The following is a 22,061-nucleotide window of genomic DNA, read 5'->3' on the forward strand; positions in this document are numbered from 1 at the left end:
AAAGATACTTAAGATATGGGAAGGCCCTCTGATCCTGTCATTAATTGTACAAAATACCAACTGTACTATGGTCTTTATTCTTTCATTCTTTGTTAGACACTACTGCTGTCTCACGGTGGGTCTTTAATCTGTTTTGCTAAAAATACATCTCAAAAAATTCCCACAAAATTCTGTTTTAAACTGTAATGTGTTCTATTGAAAACCGTCTTGAGCCTTAGGAAAATATTTCACTTAACAAAAAACAGCTTATATAAACATATAATATGCCATTTTTTCCCCAGAATAACACAAATGAAAAATATCATACCATTTTAGACATGCTGATCATACGCTTTTTCTCATTTAATCTCATACATCATTTATTATTCTCATCAGAACTGTAGACTTTATATTTTGGGTACATTTCACCCACTTGTATCTAAGGTCATTTTTTGTGTAGAGAGTTGTACTTTTTCTAGCACTCTCTATTTTTGGCTTTTTGCCAGATTGTTTAATACCTGCCAATTTGCTGTTCTCTTTCTCTGGAAAAGAGGTAGACGGAAAAGGTAACAATGTGCCATTTTGTCACAGCAAGGTAGTGACAGTGTGAGGACAGGCTACATAGGAATGTTTGCTAATCTAGATTTGTGTATAATCTTTGCAAAGCCATCAGAATCATATTTGGTAAGTGCCTAGGGTTAATTTTTTATCAACATGAACTCAAGGCTTCGTTTTGAGAACAGCCGTGGGTGCAGTCATGGTAGGTCTGACATGTTGTCTTATGTTCTGTACTGTTTGGAGGTCACGATTCAAGGGAAAATGCAACTGCCTGCATGGAACTGGTTCTCTGGAAGGTAAAAGAAGACCTGAAAGGAAAGAAGTAATCCCTTTGCCTGAGCGTATCTTCAACCCCGCAGTGTTGTTTCAGTGACGCCTCTGCTGCTGGCAATAGAGTTGGGTCTGTGATGGTATGAACTTTCTTGACCTTTTTCTTCAAAGAGGAGAAAGAAACATGCTGTTGAGGTTTATTTATTACATTTTCAAGGTTAAATTTCCACAGTTTACTTCAAAAGTTATGAGGGGGTTGTGGGGTGGTTAGTGGGAAGGATTAAGTTGGTTTGAATTTTTTGACTCCTCTTCATGGATCACGTGTGACAATGGCGTGTGGTTTACAGTTGAAGCAGTGGGCCTGTGACCTCCATAAGGGTCACGTCTCCAGTTACGTACATTTCTTTTTTTTTCTCCAAATGCCTAAAGCCATATTTACCTAACAGAATTTTTTTTAGGTCTCATTGGTAAATAGATTTTCCTCACAAAGTAAATGTAAAGTTTTCTGTGTACTCTGTTAACATAAAGATTTTGGTTATTTGGCTATTGTGTAATGTGTTCTTATTCTAACCAGTGTATTGTGACTGGATTTTAATTCATACCAACTCCTTTTTTTAAGGCAGTGTCCTAGCGATCTTCTAAACACACTAACCTGTATTCCCAATCCTTGAATTGTCTCATTCCTGTGAGGAGTTAGTGCCATCTTTCTTGCTTTCTGATAACGTGGAAAGTACAGGACTTTATTCCGTTTGATTACTCTTAAGTATGAATCTTCAATATTAATGCTGCTAACATGCTACAAAATTACAACGGTTTCACTGCCTATAGTACAGGTAAGTCAGCCTAATCGATAGCACAGTCTCTGTGCCGGAAGCATGCCAGTTACCTTCTGACCGTTGCTTGTGAGGCTATGCGCTCAAACGTACTTCCGTTTGGCCACCTTCGTATTGTGACTTACAAGTAACTTAATGATCCCGGACATCTTTTTCTTGCTGTCCCACGTACTTCTAAGCCATGCCGCTTGTCATGTACTTGATGTGAAACAAACAAAATATTTCAAATTTAGATCATTATGAGTTTATAATGAAGAAGGGCAAACTTTTACAGGAAAAAAAAAAACCTTAAAATTTGTTCCAAAGCCATATGCAAAATTTGAAGGGATTATCTGCATTTTCAGATCATCCTTGTTCAGTTCCATGTACTTTCAAACTAAGCGCTGTCAGGAGTGTCTCTACAACATGTGGGTAAGAAGCCCTAGGGGCTAGTACAGATGTCCGGGCCAGTGTTCCAGGGCTCTTCATTGAGTTTCCATCTGTTGACTCGCGGTACGCCAGCAGCCTTACTGGTGCTGTCTCCACCTGAATATGCTGTTGTGAACAAAGGGTCCTGCTGTTGTTTCTGACTACATGAGGTGGGTTAAGTGGCAGGAATAGGAACCTTAACGCTCTCTGTTGAACGATTTCACACTGTCACAGTTAAAAGAGATTCCAATTCTAAGCCCTCAGTTGACACTGGAGCACTACTGAAGACACAGGGCCCTGCTGCAAGAAAGGGGACTAGACAGAACACTTCTCGATGTTTCCAGCGCTGCGAGCTGGAGAGAGCATGTCGGTGGAGTACCCCACTCACAGCACTGACAAAGTTGGAGGACGGTAACTTGAAAGTCTAATAAAGACATCTGGCAAGACCTGTGAGAAACATTCCCGGACGAAAAACAGGTAGGCAAGACATTTATTCCCTTACTATACAATCTCAGGGCAACGTGTGCCTACGGTATAAACTGTAAACTCACAATCCATCAACACGGAAACTTGACATGTGTAGTACGTGGAGGGATGTTCTGTTGATACAAATGTCACATGTCTCCCAGATAGAACCCCAGGTTTCCTACTCGATTTCCTAAAATACACAAATCAAGGTCACCAGAGAAACTAAAATTAAATCCCATTAATTTAGCAAACTTGTACTTCTCTAAAGATCCTTAGACTTCTATGGAAAGAGATTTAAGTCTATTTTTCCATGGTAGCACTCTGAATTGACTTGGGGGCTCTGGAAACACATGACAAAGGTGTCCGATGACCAAATGAAATTGAAATGGCTTCTACAGTTGAGGGAGAAAGTTTAGAGATGATGGAAGGGAGAATCTCTTCCAAATGTTCACCTGTGTCCTGATTAACCTATTTCCCCCACTTCCCTCACCGGTGCTGTCAGGGTGGGTGTGAGGTTTATTAACAACATCTTTCTTCCGTACAGCAAAACGTTTTATAGCATTCACTATGAAGGTAAATATCAAAAATATCCAAGGTGATAATGAGTTAGGCATCATAGTAATTGTACGCGCACACCTTCCTGTAAAGTCCATATTTTTAGAAAAATATATTATTGCATATGAAACCACAAACAGGCATTCGGATTTCAGCACATTCTTACTCCAAACAGTATATACAGTCCTAGTAGAGTCAAAGTGTACTATAGATTCACACACGGGTTTTCGTGGTCACGTCCCAGACATACAGCAATATATATACATTTTTATATCCTGTGTCACCTCTCTTGGTAGAGTCTTGCTGGCTTTCTTGGCATCGAGGGTCCGACATGCCGGGAAGGAGCAACATCCCATCCAGACGGATGTGGTTTGTTCTAAGCCGCTTCTTCTGCAGAGCAGTCGATCCCGGCGTAGGCAAACTTCTCATAAAGCGTGGTATTCACGTAGGTCTAGGAAGCAAGAGTGGTTCAGAGACACAGGCTTCCTCAGTCCTGCCACTGCTGGGGGCAGGAATAGTCAGACTCGAGTTTCCTTAACTTGTTTCAATTCAAATACTAGGTACCCTGGGGCACATTCTTCTGGCCTCAGTCCCCACCTTGTATTTGACAACTTTCTTCCTGAAATGGATCCCTTGCTTTCTGCACTTAAGACTTTACCCTCTTACACTCCTCGGTCTCTAGGCCATTCTTTCTTGTCTCTCTGGGACATTTCTGGAGGGACCACAGTCTCTCAGTCCCCATTTCCCCACTTCTCGGGTTTAATTACCACTCGGGTGACTTTTCATCTGTTTCCCTAACCTAGATTTGCCTTTTCAACCTCAGATCTGTATAGCCAACTACCTGCTAGACCTTTTCACAGAATTCCTGACCCTCCCCCTAGGAACCTGCAGACGAGGCTGTGCCATCTACCAGCTGTGTGTCCTTGGACACATGTCTCTCACCTCTTTGTGCAGATTTCATCTGTAAAATTCAAGAGTCACACTCGATGACTGATGAGGTTCCTACTAGCTCGGAGGATTCTGTTCTCTCTGTTCCACTGGGTGTGACTCTTATGGAAATCTTATGAACTCTGACACTGTAACATCCTCACAGCTGCGGCCACGTCCTACGTCCCTCTATTGCCTCAGGCTATGCCCAGAATGACTTGAATTGTATCAGCTATTTTTATTTTTTAACCATACAGGACACATGACGAATTGTGACTCCAGGGTCTGCCTGGCAGTCCGTGCTCACCTTGCGTTCTTCTAGCATCCTGTTTAAGGACACCAGGATCTGGGCAAACGAGGGCCTCTCGTAAGGCTTCTCCCGCCAGCACTGCCTCATGAGGTCATACCTTTGAAAACAAAGAGTTAAGCACTGAACTCTGGGACTCTGCTTCAGTCCTGGGCCTGTCCCAGGGTGGGGTATGGAAACTGAGAGAAGAGAATGCAGCCATTTCACACATGGGCATCTCCGCTTAACCAGCAGCACAAAAGTAGAGCAACGAGTTTCTAGCTGGCCTCCCCCCTCCCTCCACACGTTCCCCCTTTCTTCTGTCAGTAAAACTAGTGCCTATCCTGAGTACCGTTCCTCCAGGATCTTGATCTCAGCTCTTCTGATGATCTGGAAAGAACGGACTCGTGTGTCTAGGGCAGCGTCTCCCTTGGAATACTACATCTCTCAAAATGGTAGTAATTCATTTTTTTAAAAAAAGGCTCCATGCTCTAATAAATTTGCAGGATGCCACCTATTGCACCTTCCTCTCAGGGCTTAGCAGAGTAAAGCTTGAGAAGTCTTGCCTTTACAAACAAAAAACCTGTGCAACCTGACTTGCCCCACTTGCCCCACATAGGTGACCACAGAGCTCCTTCCCTTTTGTATCGTCTGTTTGCATCTTGCCTGGCCCAGGACCATAGTCTGGGAAGCACCGGTCTATACCGACAGTACTCCTTCACATGGGGTCAGACCACTTGCATTATTAAAATGCAGATTCCAGGGACCCACCCTAGACCTACAGAAGCAACGTCTGGGGGTGGGGCTCTGAATTTCACATTGGGAACCAATGCCTCGGGGGAGCCTTCTGTGCCCCGAAGGCCAGCAACCTAGCAGGGTCCAGGTTCATGCCTTTTGTACCAGTGACCTAATTAATAGCACACTTAGAAGTGGCTCCGTGAGGACAACACATTCTTTGCTGAACCCAGAGCCTTGCCCTTGCACATCGTGCCATCAGACAGCAGCTACGTCAGGTCGTTCTGGGAACGGTGGGCGCACAAAAGCTAACCATTCTTCCCTGGGGAATTATTCTTACTCCTGGAAAATTATCCTTGCAGAATCAAGATTCTGTGACAAAAGAAGATCCATCTTCCTAATGTCACAGCTCTGAAATCTCTATCCCCAAAGTTAGCCTCAAGGTTTCATACATTTATTCATGAATTTATTTCGGATCCTTTCTGCATTTGCTGCCTTTCCTTATTTCCACCTCCCTGATATCATCGCCTTGCGTTCCTCCTGGATTTCTATGCCGATAAAGCGCTTAACTCCCTGCCCACTGTAGAACGGTCTTAGTTTAAGGAACCCCTCACCCCTTATTTTGGCTATTTGGGATCACGCTGTGTGTGTGAATCAGGTAACCCCTCCATTTGAGTCCGTCTGTTCAAGAAACACATGGGAAAGGTCAAGATGAAATGGCCCTAGGGTGACTTACACCTCGTCATCACAGTTTAAGGGCTTCTCCAGTCTGTAGCCCTGGGGCAGCTTCTCGTACAGTTCCGCACATGTCATCCCGCAGTAGGGGGTGCCACCTGGAAGACAGAAAACCATGTTGCCCTAAGCCCCCGCTAGTGTGGAACGCAATGTCTCCTGCCCGAGCCTCTCAAGCCGAGAGACTGCGAGAAAGGGTGTGTCAAGCGTGGGTGCCCACCCAGCCTGACCTTCCTCTCCGAGCAAACCCACCCCACAGCACAGCTGCACGTACGCCACGACCGCACTGCAGTGCGGCCATCCCCTCAGTGGAAAGACCCAGCACAGGGCTCCTTATTCACAGTGCTGTTTCTCTTCCCTCAATCAGCCTGTACAACCCGTCCGGTGTCCCAGTGAGATGTATCTTTTCCCTACTTGGGAAGCTGCAGTTAGCTCATCTACTTCCTGTTTCATCTATGATAGTTACTGCCCAATCTTAATTATAAAACATGTTCATTATAGAAAACTTGGAAAATACAAAAAAGTAAGAAGCAAGCAATAGTGTGTATTACTCTGCTGTGTAGTCCTTCCAGGTTTTTCAAGTGTAGTATTTATAAAACTGGGATCCTAGCATAAGGAACTTTCTGGATTTTGGCATGCATGTTTCCACACGCTATTAAATGGCCTTCAGAAAGGACTTTCATGGCTGTGTAATGTAGCATCTTCAAGCCGTAGAAGCAAACTTGCAATAGTTCTGTGACATCTCTGCACACAGACAACCTCTAATGAAGCTCACAGCCACCAGGTTGTTAGTAGGACTTTAGATACAGGGCTCTCCTAACAGAAACATGGGAACAAGGACACTCAGACACAGAAACCTATAAGTTCTATTTCCCAGTCCCATCTGGTGGTGCCATGGACATACATAAAAATGGCACCCGTGGAGTTACGGGGTGCGGGGGGGCACTCCCGTCACCTGAAGTCTCACCTGATAGATAAACATGGATACTCACCTAAGCTAACGATCTCCCATAGTAACACTCCGTAGGACCATCTGCAGGGGAGACAACAGGGAAACCAATAATCAGCAAACAAGTTGGCCAGGGTGACTGACGCTTTGCCAGAGGAGGAAACGTTAAATGTGTGCACTCCCTAGGACAGGGCCCTGTATGCAGCATGCGTTCATCTCCTCTCAGGCCAATGGAAGGATTCTAACAGGGAAACCGTGTTAGAGCCCCCACTCGCTTTAGGCGGAGAACACGAGATGGTGCCGGGGACAGCAGGTGCACGTTGCACGCAGTGAGGACACAGAACTCGCCAGTCCCCTGCCCTTCCCCAGGCAGAAGCTAAACTCCCTGGACAAGTCACCTCAACCCTCGAGACCTCAGTTTTTCCTCCTGTCGGTAAAGGTGTGGGCCATCTGGCCTAAGTCTCACTCCCAACCCTCCCTTCCACCAGCAGCCGGAGACTTGTCCCTGCAGGCTGCGAGCAGAGATGCTCTCTTGATCTGGCCTGCCTTCTGTCCCTGCCACCTCTGACCCCAGCAGCTATTCTGGGCTGCCTCCGCACTCTGGCGCCTTGTGCTGAGGTCAGTCTGGGACGCAGAGGCCACAGGAAGCCCCATATCCCCCTTGCTCCCCTGGAGATTGAGAATTCACCACTTCTCCTTGACAGGCGGAAGGAAGCCCACAGCCTGCCACCCAGGGATCTTACACCGTGAAAACGGTGTACTCTGAGGCTTCATTTTGTAGACTATGGATTTATTTCCTGGGCTTATTGACTAGCTTTATTCAAGAGGGATATTATATTCCTGCTTCTAAGACCTCTGTCAAATGCTTATTTTTCTGGGAAAAAAAATCCCTCAAAAGGCTTACTCACACGTCACTGTTGGTTGTATACACACTGTAATTTAGTGACTCGATTGCCATCCAGCGCACCGGGAGCCTTCCCTGGAAAGAACAAAGGGAGATGCCACTTAGGCGAGACAGGGACCCTGCCCGAGGCGCACAGCGTGCCTGGAGCTCCGCTTCACTCAAGCCCACAGGGAACTCTACTTGGAATTCCCCAGACGTAACGTCCGGCAGAATCAAGAGTTGCTGTTTGGGTATGTGCCGCAAGCAAGAGTGTTCTCAAATTCAGACATGCACAAAGTGCCAGCCCTGCTTACCTCAAGGAGTCCCTGGACCCCAAAACTACTGAACATGTCCTGGTCTCCTAGGTCTTTGGCAAGTAGTGATATCCTGAAGCTCTTTCTGATCTCAAGTCCCGATTAGTACAGAAGCTTCAATTATAAAACTATCCCTTCTCCCGCCTGCATCGTCAGTGTATCCTCAACATCATGCCTCCCTCCACTCCGTGCTCACCCCTCCCCACCGCCCACCTGCTACCTACCTGCTGCCTGCCCGCCACAGGAATGGAAAGAGTCACCGACATTTTCTGTCTTGTCTTTGCTTTTCTGTACCCGCTAGCTTCTGACCTCATGCCTCCCAATTACTGACTTCCATGTTCACTTTATTTCTCTCATTTGACTTCTTTTGGATCTGTCCACTTCCACCTGTCCCCCATGCTCTCTCAGCGAGGTTCAGGCCACCATCGCCTCTTACCTGAGGACAACCTCTTAACTGATCTTCCTGCTTCAGAGTTTCACTCCCTAAGGATCAGTCCTCCTCATTACAGCCAGACTGATCACTTGAAACGGCAAATCCAGCCCCATGGTTCCTTTTCTTAAAGTTCTTCAATGTCCTTTATTGTCCTAAGATCTCAAGTCCTTAACTGAATCCAAAATTTTTTAGCTGAAATTCAAGAATCTTCAAGAAGACCTTATAACCCCTTCCACCTCCCACCTTGAATTTTAACTCTCCCTCTTCTCTGCATACACTCCAGCCACAATGCATTGCTTGAGCCCCCAAATGTTTGGCTCTAGGTTTTTGTATATACTGTCCCCTCCTGGTCATCAAATTCATTCCTGAATTAAATAGATTAAATAGGTATCTCCAATATCTATTTAACATTTGTAAAACCCAGGAGCTGGCCTCCTCCAGGGAGCCCTCATGACTGCCCACAGGCTCAGTTCAGTGTGTATTCCTCCCCTGTGCTCTCCTGGCCCTCAGCACTCATCAACTGTTAACAATTGTTCATTGTGTGTCCGAACTCTTTGAAAGTGGAGGCTGTCTCCACTTATGTTACCCCAAAACCTAGCACAAGCATGAAATACTGTAGTCATAAATAAATCTATGATGAGGGGCTAGATCAATGATAAAGCCCCAAATCACTTCGTACATTAGTTTGCAACACTTCCAATATTAGCATCACCTGAGGGACTTAAAAAACGAACAGAGGCTGATGTAGGAGTCCCACCCCAGAACGACTGAATCATAATATCTCAGCTGTAGGACTCAGCATCTGTACTTTTTTAAAAGCTTCCCAGACGATTCTAAAGTGCAGTGAGAGTAGAAAATCGTGGATTTAAACAGGCCAGAGAAGGTAGCCACTCTGCCCTCTGGTGGTACCTCACCACACTGCAGCCTTCTTGCAGGGAGCTTGCTGCTCTTGGTTCCCTCACCTTTCCCCCACCTTGGACGCCCTGTGTCCTTCCTCCCAGACCCCGTGCTGCCACAACACTTCACCTGGCTGCTAGCAGACAGAATCAAGCTCTGACCCATCTAAGTGCTCTGCCCCTCTAAGCATTTCTCCTAAGCTCTCCAAGACTGCAGAAATCCCTGCGCCCTATGAAATGCTAAGCAAACCAGCATTCTCCTTGGGGATCTGAGGACAGCATCCAAATAAAATGTGTAGGTCGTGGTCTAAACTGTGTCAGTGCCTCCCCCCCGTCACCCAGAGCACTGCAGCCCCCAAACACCAGAGAGAAGCAAGGAAAGGGGCTCTGTGAAGAAGACTGCAAGCTTCAGGTGGCTCAGGAGGAGCGGGGAGTAACGGATCAGTGGTGCGTCCTGCTTCTTTAAGACAAGACCAGCCCCTCCACGGAGAAACAGTGCCTGCTTCGGGTCAGGCAAGTTCAGAAAGGCTTAGAGAAGAAAGTATACGTGGAAGCCAACCCTCAGGGAGTCGCCTACGGCTTCTGAAAGCATTGGCATTGATAAGCATCTGGGGCCCCACTGGATGTGTGTGATGGTCTCTAAGGGCCAAAGCGGCCCCACTTCGAACCCTTATCCAAAAAAGGACTGGAAAGATCCAAAGTGGTTATGTTCACTGGGCTAGTTATTGTATAAAAATATGTAGGTTTGTGGAAGACAGTAAGTAAAAAAGGAAAAATGTGTCAAGGGGGTGAACTAGGGTCATTTCCTTTTCGAAACATTCTTGAATATTGTTTGTGTTATCTTGTCAGTAACTAAAATAAGTGTATTGGGGGGAAAAAACAAACTAACAAATCCTGAATAAGGGGATAAATACAGAAGCCCGAGCCTGGCTGAGGCACTTTGTTACCCACGAACATAAAGGGACCATGTGAAAACTGCAATAGTCCCAGGAAAGCATGTCCATCAGACCTAGGAAAGAGGGAGCCATGCCACTAGGGTAGAGCCACCAAACACATGTGATGACTACAGGATGGGTCAGCCCCAAGGCCCTGCACCTGCCCGCCCATGCAGGGAAAGCACAGGGCAGTGCCATGTTGTCACAGCTCTCATGTCCCTGGAAGGGGTGATTCTGCAGCTTTATGATGAAGTTCTCTTTATGGTGAAGTTCTCCTGGGATCTTGTACTTGAAGATTAAATATCACTGTTTGGGACAGGAGGTATCATCGGGTGAATGTGGATCAGAGGTGGGCTTGGAGAGACAGTGGAGAACTTTTGGTGAAAAGGGACATCTTCTGTGGGCTTAAGAAGTTACAAATTTCTCTCCAGGACCTCCTTGTGATTGAGGAACCTCATTAACAGATTTCCTTTATATTTGGAAAGTATGTTAAATGTCTTTCCTGCCCCTCCTGTGCTTGCTGTGCATGAAAGGGGATGGAGGGAGCTCCTCCGAGGTTTCTGGGTGAGACATGTAGGGGTCCGGACTGGATGCAGAGCAGAGTCCCTGCACCACGAGGCCTGCGTGTCCCATCCCTTGGCCACAGGCCACAGTGGCTTCTCCACTGGTCAATGTGGAGCCCTCAGTCATTTCAGGAGTCAAAACTCTGAAAGGATGTTTGTTGGGCCAGGGCGTTATCTCCTGGGGTACACAGCCAGATGCCTGAGTCACCAGAGAACAGTGGCATTCCAAGAGAAGGGCCATGGTGGGGGGGTGGGGGTGGGAAGGGCTGGAGAGTATGTTCTCGGTGTCTCTCCAAACTTACCATCGTCTTTTTCACATATACTTCTTGACCTCGGGATAGTCCAAAATCTGCTATTTTGGCTACATAGTTTTCACCAACTAAAATGTTCCTGGCAGCCAGATCCCTGTGAATAAACTGAAATTTAAAAAAAAAATCATGTATTTTCCACAGTTTTGCTTGTTCACTTCATTCTGCTGACACAAAGCCACTGGGGCAAGAACCTTGGGAAACAGACAAGAGAGGAATCCAATTCCCTTTAAGTTCCTCTCCAAAATCCTCAGTGGATTCTGCCCAAAGACCCACCATGTCTTGGGAGAAGCATTTCAGGGGGAAAAGAAAAGGGAGGAGAGGGGAGGGGAGGAGAGGGGAGGGGGAAAAGAAAAGAAAAAAGAAAAGGAAAGGGAAAAGGAAAAGGAAAAGAAAAAAAAAGAAGAAAGAAGGAAAGAAAGAAAAGAAACCCAGTCACTAAACCTTCCTGTTGCCGTAAGTCCTCTGCTACGGTGCATCATTGGGACCCAGATGAGGCTAAGATGGGTCACGGCAGCTCACCAAACGCATTATGCTGAGATTCAACCCTTTAAAGGGTTCGGCTTTAACTTCTATATAAATAGAACAGTAACAAAGAGATAAAAAGTAGGGAGACTGTAAGGGGAAATACTGGGGAGGAGGACTTGAAAAATGTAGAAATTCAACTCAACTCTGATTCTGGAGAGAATTTCAAAGGAAAAATGTCCAAAGCAAGGTCCTCACAACAAACCTGTTTCTGGCTCAAGTAGTCCATACCGCGGGCCACGTCTGCTGCGAAATGGAGGAGCTGCTGGGAGGACAGTGTGGAGGCGGTGCTGTTGGCGATGGCGAATGCCGGGTCGGTCTCCAGCACTCGGCTCTTGCGCAGGAAGTCCAGGAGGTTTCCATGGGGGGCGTATTCGATGGCCAGGTACAGGTAGCCTGTGGGGAAAGGGAGAGATACTACCTTCTCAGTGGCCCTCAACAGCTGTGAAATTTCTGAGATGTGCTATGGTCCTGGGAACTGCTTATAAAACTCAATATCTAAAAGCAACATGTCTAGCAGTACCAACCTTGGGAACACTGGCAACAGGAGGAAGAGAAGTTCCATGCTCCTGCCATGCTTAAAGGGCACCATGCTTGAAGCCAGGGTCCCCTCTTTCCCACTCCCCTCTGTCCTGCCACATGTGGACTAACATGGAGACTTCCTGAATGCTTTCACCTACTCAGTAAGAAGAGTAGAATGAAATCAATACGTTTGCCTCCAGAAGATCTAGGATAGCTGGTCCACATCACCTTTTATTTTTATTCAATATTCATTGAGAACTAATATGAGTCAAGCATATTATTCCAGTCTGTCTCTAGCTTTTCTTGAGATTATTTTTTTAAAAAGAAGAATAAAAAAGATTCCGTATTCATGGCAGAAGGACTGCCACCAGGCAACTTTCTCTCTCCTGCTTCTACTCCTTCCCAAAAACTCATACTAAGTCACTCTATTGCTGATTAGGTCACTGGTGAGCAGAGTCTAATGTCAGAGATTGCGTTTTGCTTAGAGAAATCAGAAAACTCAAACTTTTAGAAGAACAAAGCAACAGGTGCTTGAAGAAATTATGGTCCATTGTCTTGGTTTTATTCCAGATTGTTTTCTTCTTTTTTAAAATAAAATTAATCTTTCATAAAAACATTGATCTCTAGGATCAATGAAAGGTAGAGTGGTTATACTGTCTTTTAAAGGTAAATTTTTTTTGGTATAACGTTTTTTAAAATTAAAATGTCAAATGATTTTGAACTTCAAACACATTCTAAGACATTGAAATTCTGGGCAAAAAAAAAAAAAAAATCCTAGCACTGTACTGTAAGGCAAGATACACCTCGATGCTTTCTCAATTCCTTACTGAACTATAAACTTTAAGAGCCAACCAATTATGTGCTAAGATGATGACAGGGTAAAAATTTAAAAGATAGATAGTTTTCTGTTGGTGGTGGTTACTCTCTCTTTTTTTTTTTTTTTAGCTTTCATTTATTGCTGTTCCATGCTGATTACTCTTTTCAGGAAATAGCTCAAAAATAAATGTCATTACTTCATTATTTAACCTAAGGGACATGATCTGGCTTTCAGAATTATACCCTTATTGGATCACAGAATGATATATTGTTTGAAGCCCCAGTATTTTTAGTTTAATAAATTGAGGAAAAGGAAGTAGTCTCTTTTCTATTGTTGCTGTTTGTGCTGCAAAGTCAACAAGAGGTTGTCAAGTTTGTAAATAATTGCTGTGTGGAGCTTTTTTGCGGGAGCGAACTTTTCCATGAGAAATTAAGTGTAAGTGTGGCTGCAGAACATACGCCCAGACAGCATGCAGAAGTCAACTCACAGAAGTACTCGATAATATCTGCATTAATAACAGAAGTTGAACTTCAAGCATATGTGCGACATAGGATAGTTGTAAATCTCCACCGTAATTGTACCAGTAATGGTTTGGGAAAAAATAAAGCTCAATCAGATATAAGCTTATTATTGTTATTATTTTATCCTAACCATCACCAGTGCTTTCACATTGCAGGTGATTGTTGGCATTCGAGGATTTAACATTCAAAGTATCAGTGTCTTGGGTTTAGAGGGCAAAAGGTAGGCAATTAAGAAGAGCCAATGCACTTCTCTCTTCCTGGTGCTGAAGGCTCCCCCAATCTTCCTAAGCAATTGTAGCTGAGGAAACTTCTGGATCAGCAAGGATGGGAGTGTGCAGCAACCGTGGGTACCTTTGAGCAGGAATGGTGAACTACATCAGAGGCCAACGATCCAACCTCGGGGCCTACCTCCAAAAAGATGCCAAACCTCAGCACAATTTATAAATGGGACTAGACATTCGGATTGAAACTGCAACTTAAAAAAGATGGGGAACATTCTTAAGATTATTATCTTTACTGATTTTAACATGGAATGTGCCGTTTCAAAAAAAAAAAAAAAATCTGGCAGGAAAGATAGGAAAAGAGCATCTTACCACGATGTTCACACGCTCCCAAGAGATTGATGATGTTTGGGTGGTGGCCAAGTTTACAGAGAACCTCCAGTTCCCCAGCGAAGTCCCTGTGGTCATCTTTGGAGGCATATTCTGGGAAGAAAGTCAAGAGTTGTGATCCCTCTCTGTTAGACCTCTTTAGAAATAACTGTCCTCTCCTCCCTTCAGAGGACCTTCAGAGGCACTGAGTCACCATCAGGTCTGGAAAACTGTACAGAAATCAGAGATTACTCTACAGAGGGTACTTGGTACTGGTGACACTTCGGGCTAATACTTCTTTGTTGTTGGGAGCTATTCTGCACACGTTAGGACATTCAATAGCATCTCTGGCTTCTCCTACTAGATACCAGCAGCCCAACCAAACATGTATCCAGACACTGCTGAATGTCCCCCCAAGGGGCAAAACCACCGCTGGTTGAGAACCACTGCTTTAAACTTTTCCTTGTTTAAACTCTCAAATACCCCATGAAATGAGCTGGTAGCGATGGAGCAGCCTCCACTTAAGACTCTAGCTATTCTAGCGGAAGCCGCTGTCCAGCAACTAATATGCTGAGCAAGAGAACCAAAGTTTAGAGCAACAACACAAGGAATGCACACACCTTCCTTTCTTACAATAATTTTAACTTGCTTTTCCACAAATCAGTCCTGCTAAGATATAAACTCAAATCCAACAGCACTTTTATAGAAGTGCTTGGTGGTCAGGAAACTGAATCGTGCTTGTTTCTATTCTTTTCATCCTGCCTCTCCATTAGCACCTGGATCAGAGGAAGAACAGCCAGGTACCAACCAGGCCGAAGGGAAGGCTCTCTCTGGTTGATGCACAAACTGATCAGCTTTGATCAGTGACAGAGTGCTCTTACTGTTTTTTGAAAAATAACATTGCGTAGGAAAGGTGGGAGAAGGGGACAGTCGGGTGCTGGTAGCCCTGTGCATGCCTGAATGTGCTTGGAAATTACAGGAATGTTTCATATGGGCTAAGGGTACCCATAAAACTAACTAGTAGGCAATCTCAGGTCAGAGACCCTGTTCATACCACAAGAAGCCTGAGGGTCAGTGCCTTGAGAGCATTTTTAAAATGAAGCTCTTTATAATGAGGTTGTCTCCCTACTTCGGTAATTGTCCTCCTTTGAATGCATCACTCTCCCATCAGACAGTCTCCGCCCTGATGCCCCATTTAAGCTGTTTTACCTCTTCACATGGGCATGAGACAATCAGGCTCAGGCCAAATTTTAAAAGCCCTGGCTTTACAAGATTCTACACCTTTTCCCTCATACTATCCTTACTGTTCCCCAAAACTCGCATGACTAATGTAGCAAAACAGAAAAAAGATTTCTGGAAAAGTAAGCAAGATTGTATGTGTTCGTGTGTGTGTGTGTGTGTGTGTGTGTGTGTGTGTGTGTGTGTTTCAAACATACTATCTCTAAGTACAGACACAATTTTATTTTCTTTTTGTCAAGAATGATTTAAGGAGATTTGGGGTTAATTCCAACTTTAGGCTCAATATTGCCATCAAAAAGGAAAACCTATCAGCAACCTTAGAGAGGCCGCTCTGTGAGGCCGACCAACAACAGTAGTTAGTGACATTCCCTGCTCTGACACACGGCTTTCCAAGCCCAGATGCCGTACAAGCAATACCGCGGCTTCACAGTGAAGCCACGCATCAACTGCTCCTTCACACAGAAGAGAACACAGCTCGGACCGCCAGAGAACTAGTCGTTCTGCTCTCTCAGAAGATGTTTACTAGCCATCTTGGTAAGTGGGCAGGCACCAAGCAGCCCTGAGATGAACACAACTGGAAAAGACTGAGTTGTTCTGACCTTAGATCAGTAGTTTCCAAACTTGAGTGTACAGAAGAATCACAGAACACACCTGTTAACACAGATTCTCACATGTCACCCCAGAAATTCACACACACTGGACTTGACAGTGGGAGAAGCCGAGGAGATGCATTTCTAACAACGTCTCCAGGAGCTTTGATGCAGATAATCCACGAAGACAGTGTTTTGCAAAGTGTGGTCTCCAAACCCTCAGCATCAGCATCACCTGTGAACTAATTAGAAATGCAAATCCTCTGGTCCTGCCCCAGACTGGCTGAATCAGAAACCCGGGTGGACCCCAGCAGTCTGTTTTTAACAAGCCTTCCAGGTGATTCTGATACACGCTCAATTTTGAGAACCATCGCATCAAGAGAAACAGCAGCGCTCCCCTAAAGTTAGCAGTGTGTGACAGAGAATCTGTATTCTCACATCCCAACGAGTCAAGACAGTGGCATTTAAACAGCTCATGCCTTCGTATTTGTGTCCTGATCCTATCACTGGCTGACCTCAAAGGAACTATCACCTGCCGCTGCACAGAACAGCTGTATTTGACATCATGCCAACTTTTTGTTTAAATAATGTAAGACCATAGCGGAAAGATTGGACAGGAAGTCAAGTTTTCTCCCCACCCTAGTGAAATGCTGACTTGATCTCAAGCACTGACCTTTCATCCTCTTGATGGCAGCGTCCATCCGTAACCCATCCTTCTTGATGCGCGCCTTAAGAACCTGGCCAAAATTACCCTCCCCGATCACATCTTGAAATTTGATGTCATTCCAGTCAAGCACTGGATAAATTGTAGGATCCGGGTTGTTTTTGGCCTTCCTGTTCAGGGCCAGAGTTCCTGAGTTGAACTGCACAGCTGGTTCTTCCCTCTGGAGAAATAATTTTTTCAGGGTTTTGTGTCAGGATTTTTCATAATTCTAACGTGCATAAATACTCCTGGCTTATATACATACCAGTAAAACAAGAAATTGTCTATCTAATTCTAGAATGCAGATGGAAATAGGTTTCATCTAACAGGCTGTCTACAGGGCTGCATGAGGTAATTCTAGGTCTCAGGTGAAAGGCACGCTCCAATCGATCAGCAATGTCTGCAGAGTGCAAGACAGAGGGCAGTAACAGCAAGTATGCCACAGGATGGCACGACCCCGAGTTAGTCACACTTGAGTTTCTGCTGAGCTGCGGAACGAGCAGGTGCTCACTTCTGGTTTGGAAAAGAACTCAGAGATCCTGTCGGGGGCAGTAACAGGCCGTGCCTCCACAAGAGCTTTCCTTGCATTGTCTTGGTCTATTCTTGACTCACTCTCTCTGACTTATCCTAAACCTTAGACCCTCTCAAGCCCACTCTGGAGCAGACTCTGGCCCCAGCATGACAGAGGCTTAGAGTAAAGCCCAACATAGCATCACCTGTTCTGCTGAGTTTGAGAGGCTGCTGACATACCATGACAAAGCTCCAGCACTCCCAGCCCCCTTGCTGGTCTTTCCTTTCCAGTGACAGCCTGCGTTGAGCCAGCTCCGGCATGGAGTCAGATAACAAAGCTCCCCTTGTCCTCCAAGGAGGGGACTCTCAGGGATTTGTGGATATGAAGTGCACCTCATCTGGACTGTGTAACTGTCCTCAATGTTCTATACACGGAATTGATAAAGTTGGGTACGAATTCATCTTACAGAGCTTGAAATCACAAACTAGAGAAACGTTCAGGCTCTAGCATACCAAAGGACTCGGGGTGTATACTGGTCAGGTATGATTTTGTAAACCTTGGTTATTAGTCAAAATTTCTAGATGAAAGAATGAGGCAGTGCCAGGTATTAAGAACTATGATGACAGACTGATGGGCACAAAGGAATGGAGAGACACACATGTACATAAAATTCATATATGTTACACATATATATGAGGGGTAATAAGACTGTGGGAGGTAAGAAATAGAAAATGGGAACCGGAAATAGGAAATGTGGGGAAAACTTGCCTAGCGCAATACATCGCTACCCATCACACTGAGGTCTGGTTATACCCATGTCCTTCCTTAGCAACAGCATTCAATTCTTTATATTGCAAGATTGGTCTCCTTGGTGACTTATCACTAGAATGACCATACATCTCATTGTGGCAGAGCAATAGTTCTGTTTTAACCCTGGATTCTTAGATAATTATTAAGAGCAATTTTCACTCTCAAAATCATTCAGGATTGGACAACAGATTATATAATCATGTTGTTTATCTCCCATTTCATAATGGAAATGAAAGAGAAGATAAGACCTGACTAAGGGAAATATCTGCTTTACAAGTACATTTCCTGGTCCACATTTTTTTTTTTTAAAGTAGGCTTCACACCCAGCATGGAACCCAATGTGGGGCTTGAACTCACGACCCTGAGATCAGGACCTGAGCTGAAATCAAGAGTCGGACGTTCAGCCAACTGAGACACCCAGGCATACTTCCTGGTCCATGTCTTTAAAGTGAAGATTTGGCATATATGCAGACTTTTACTTATTAGCTAGTAGGAAGAGAAGGCACTACCACGTTTTGGAAAGCTTGGGCCATTCTCCTTTGGACATTTGCCCTCTTCAATTGCAACATGATCAGGAAGGCCAACAGCACCGTCAGGCAGGTCATTCCCGCAGAACCAAGGATGGCTATAAGCAGCATCTTCCCACCTCCAAGGTCCGCTGGTGCTGCGCAGAACAGGAGAGAAGCAGCAGGGTTAGTTTAGGAGAGATAGTCCAAGACCATCTATGGGTGACATCGCGGTATAACGGAAATGTAATGGCAGCCCTGGCTCTGCCACCTAATTGCTAAGGGAACTTGGGCTCCTTGTTTATATGTTCTGAAACTCAATGGAAAAAAAGTCTGACCCACAGGGTTGTTATAAGACCTATAAAAAAAAAAAAGGAAAAGTGCTAATTATTAGTTATTACCATTTCCCCCACTTTTATTTCCAAGTAGAGGCCCAACCAGTAGCACATTATCAAGTAACAGTGAGAATGACTAACTAGACACAGGACTTTGGGAAAGTGGCTAAACTTCCCTGCATAATTTCCCCAAGTAGAAAAGCTCTTGAGATCTAAGATGCTGAGCTTAGAGTCTATAAGATATTTTGCTTTTTTCCCCCTTGTTTAAAAAGCTAATGTAGAAAATCTAAGAATACCATTGGAAGAATGAAGGAAAAGGGGAGGGGAAGGAGGGAAGACAGAAGAGAAAAAAACATTAAATTTAGGGCTCAAGTCAAAATAAACTATTACAGAATCTGCTCTAACCCATTTCTTTCCCTCATTTAAATTCAAATAAAATTAAATAAAACATATTTTTCTGAAAAACAGTATGAAGAGCATGACCCTACCTACTTACAAGTATTCTTTTCTGATTTTCTCTTTTTCCTTCTTTCTTTCTTTTTTTTTTTTTTAAGATTTTATTTATTTATTTGACAGAGAGAGAGACAGCCAGCGAGAGAGGGAACACAAGCAGGGGCAGTGGGAGAGGAAGAAGCAGGCTCATAGCGGAGGAGCCTGATGTGGGGCTCGATCCCACAACACCGGGATCACACCCTGAGCCGAAGGCAGGCACTTAACCGCTGTGCCACCCAGGTGCCCCTCTTTTTCCTTCTTTCTAAGCAAGGGTGCATAAAGACACATCTGGAACAGAATGCTGAGGATTTTGTTATTTGTTATGTCTTGTTTTTAACTTTTCTGTTTGTATTTATGTATAGTTTGGATTTAGGGCCTGTATACATTTTACTAAAACACCAATAATTGTAAAAACAATGCATTTATTAAGGGTCAACTGAAAGCTCCAACTCTCTGTAATTGGCAGACTCATCAGTCCTCGGACATTCCAAACATATTCCAAAGAATCAGCCTGAAAATAAAGCATGTTTCATTTTATTTCTTAAGCCCTAGGTAGCCCTTGAAAATCAAGTTTTTATTTACTACTATAAGATTTTCCGTAAGAATGAACTCTAGCCCAGATTATAAATCTGCAACACCTCCCATCTAATGTCACTCCGCGTTCCCTTGCACGTTGCAGAGGGCTGCAGGTGCCATTGCAGACAGACTTCAAAGGGAAGGCGCTCCAGGAGTCGCAGCCCCGCCCACCCTGGTCTCTTGTTCACTTGACTACATTCGACTGGTGTTATCAGTCACGAACACTGGGCATCGTGTGCTTAGCACTCTGAGGGATCTCCATCTATTTCGAAAAGCTTACTCTCACTGGAGTGGGGGGTTAGTGGTGGATGTGGAGACACCGTAACTCGGATCCAAAAAGAAAAAACAACAACAACAAAAAGCCCAAAACCAAAAACAACTTAGAATTGCGTAGTGTCATCAAGCTAAAAAAGGAATTCATTTGCCAAAGAATGGAGTTGAGTCTTGGGGCCTCCAGCTGAAGCCCCCCGCACAGGCCTGCCTTCTCGAAGCAGGTTCCACATTCTTTTTTCCATGGAATCAAATTCACATTCCTCAGAGCTTCCATTGCAGACCAAATGGGCTAATTTAGTCTAAGACTTAAAAGAAAATGGATCAACAGGGTATCCCTACCAGGGGCATTTTCATTTTAAGAACCTATCTAGAGATGGTGAAGCCTATTTGGACAAATGAATTATGTCATATGACATACATATGAGGTAAATATCTTAAGATAGTGGGGCTTTTCTGATACTCTCCAGAAATAATTCTAGGTAAATACCCCACTCTACCAACCTTGAGATTTAGAAAGGGTCATCAGTTCATGAGAAAAGGTTGGGTTGCTTGACCCTATGTTGTTCTCTGCAAAAATGTCCACCTGGTAAGCTGTTTCAGGCTCTAGACCCTTGAGCTGATACTGGGTAATGGTGGCATTCTTGATCTTCACGTCAATGTGCTGGTCTTCATCCTTGCCCTGAACCTTATAACGGATGATAATAGAAGAAATAGAATAGCCATCCAAGATTGTCCAAGAGATCATGGCTGAGGAGTCTGTGATGTTAGAAATCTTGATATTTTCTGGTTGAGGAGGGAGAACTAGAAATTAAAAAAAAATCACTTAAGTTACACTACCATCTCTTAGATTATTATGCTTTTAAGAGATACTTACTGTCAGCTCATAAACCAAGAATGGCAAATATGTGTTTTCTCGGGTGGTAATTCCAATCAATTGGAAGTAGACTCCATGGAGACTTGACAAAATGGCACAAGACAGGAAAACGGCAACACATATACCATCACATATTTCCTCATCCTTGCATTAAATTAAGACATCAAATTCTGTTACAACCAGTAGAAATTGGGCAAAGTGTATCAACAAATACATCATAAAGCAGAAATCCAAATGCCCAAGAAAAGATACCCAACATTGCTAGTTATCGAGAAAATGAAAACTGAAATTAATGGTGGGGCACCATTTTTAACCTTTGAGATTATGAAAAATAGAAAGATCTCCAGTATCGAGTGATATAGATGTAGGGAAAGAATATAGAGAGAGATGGATGTAGGGAAAATGGTACTCTCATATACTCCTGGCCATCAGACACATTGAATGAGAAACATTGCCTATCAGTTCTACTTCTGGACATATTCCCTAGGAAAGCTCTCACACCTATGCTCCTGGAGACAGGTGTAAGGATGGTCACTGCATTTTTGTTTGGGATAGTTTACAAAAGGAAAGGAAAGGAAAGGAAAGGAAAGGAAAGGAAAGGAAAGGAAAGGAAAGGAAAGGAAAGGAAAGGAAAGGAGAGGAGAGGAGAGGAGAGGAGAGGAGAGGAGAGGAGAGGAGAGGAGAGGGGAGGGGGGGAGGGGAGGGGAGGGGAGGGGAGGGGAGGGGAGGGGAGGGGAGGGGAGGGGAGGGGAGGGGAGGGGAGGGGAGGGGAGGAGAGGAGAGTTGGGGAGGGGAGGGGAGGGGAGGGGAGGGGAGGGGAGGGGAGGGAAAAGGAAAAAGGAAAAGGAAAGGAGGAAACAATCTAAATGTCCACCTCGAAGGGAATGGATAAATAAGACGATATAGTCATAACATAGAATATTACGCAGAAGTTAGAAAAGATTATGTCAGATCTAAACAATGAACATGGATAAGGTAGAAATCAGAGTGTTTACTCCAAAAATCAAGATGAAAAAATGGTATGTATGCATATTTGCACTTGTGGATGAATCTAACATATTGACCTGATTCAACCTTGAATGGAAAGATACACAGCATATTCATAATTGGGTTGTCTCTGGGGAGCTGGCCATAGAATGAGAGTA

The 22,061-nt window shown here is 44.4% G+C and overlaps 2 protein-coding genes across 3 annotated transcripts in view; one reads left to right on the forward strand and one right to left on the reverse strand.

Annotated features, from left to right (window-relative positions):
• The window catches only part of LOC123781315 (RNA exonuclease 1 homolog), a 40,723-nt gene extending 39,374 nt beyond the window's left edge, over positions 1-1,349 (forward strand). Inside the window, exon 16 of the mRNA XM_045780756.2 lies at positions 781-1,349. Coding sequence (XP_045636712.2) covers positions 781-863 — 83 coding nt within the window. The 3' untranslated portion in view covers positions 864-1,349. The remainder of the gene's footprint in view (positions 1-780) is intronic.
• Positions 104-22,061, reverse strand: part of TEK (TEK receptor tyrosine kinase) — a 95,333-nt gene continuing 73,375 nt past the window's right edge. The window contains exons 13-23 of one of the 2 annotated variants that reach the window (XM_087869605.1): positions 20,544-20,843; positions 18,373-18,524; positions 16,510-16,720; positions 14,011-14,121; positions 11,763-11,953; positions 11,027-11,140; positions 7,609-7,679; positions 6,744-6,784; positions 5,756-5,852; positions 4,306-4,405; positions 104-3,522 (exon numbers count right to left, since the gene is read on the reverse strand). In XM_087869605.1, coding sequence (XP_087725731.1) covers positions 3,448-3,522; positions 4,306-4,405; positions 5,756-5,852; positions 6,744-6,784; positions 7,609-7,679; positions 11,027-11,140; positions 11,763-11,953; positions 14,011-14,121; positions 16,510-16,720; positions 18,373-18,524; positions 20,544-20,843 — 1,463 coding nt within the window. In that variant the 3' untranslated portion in view covers positions 104-3,447. Of the gene's footprint in view, positions 3,523-4,305; positions 4,406-5,755; positions 5,853-6,743; positions 6,785-7,608; positions 7,680-11,026; positions 11,141-11,762; positions 11,954-14,010; positions 14,122-16,509; positions 16,721-18,369; positions 18,525-20,543; positions 20,844-22,061 lie in introns of both variants that reach the window. The other variant, XM_045780755.2, reaches the window with a different exon arrangement.

The sequence above is a fragment of the Ursus americanus genome, chromosome 18, assembly GCF_024610735.1.
Source record: "Ursus americanus isolate L20-20 chromosome 18, mUrsAme1.1.p, whole genome shotgun sequence".
Classification (NCBI taxonomy): domain Eukaryota; kingdom Metazoa; phylum Chordata; class Mammalia; order Carnivora; family Ursidae; genus Ursus; species Ursus americanus.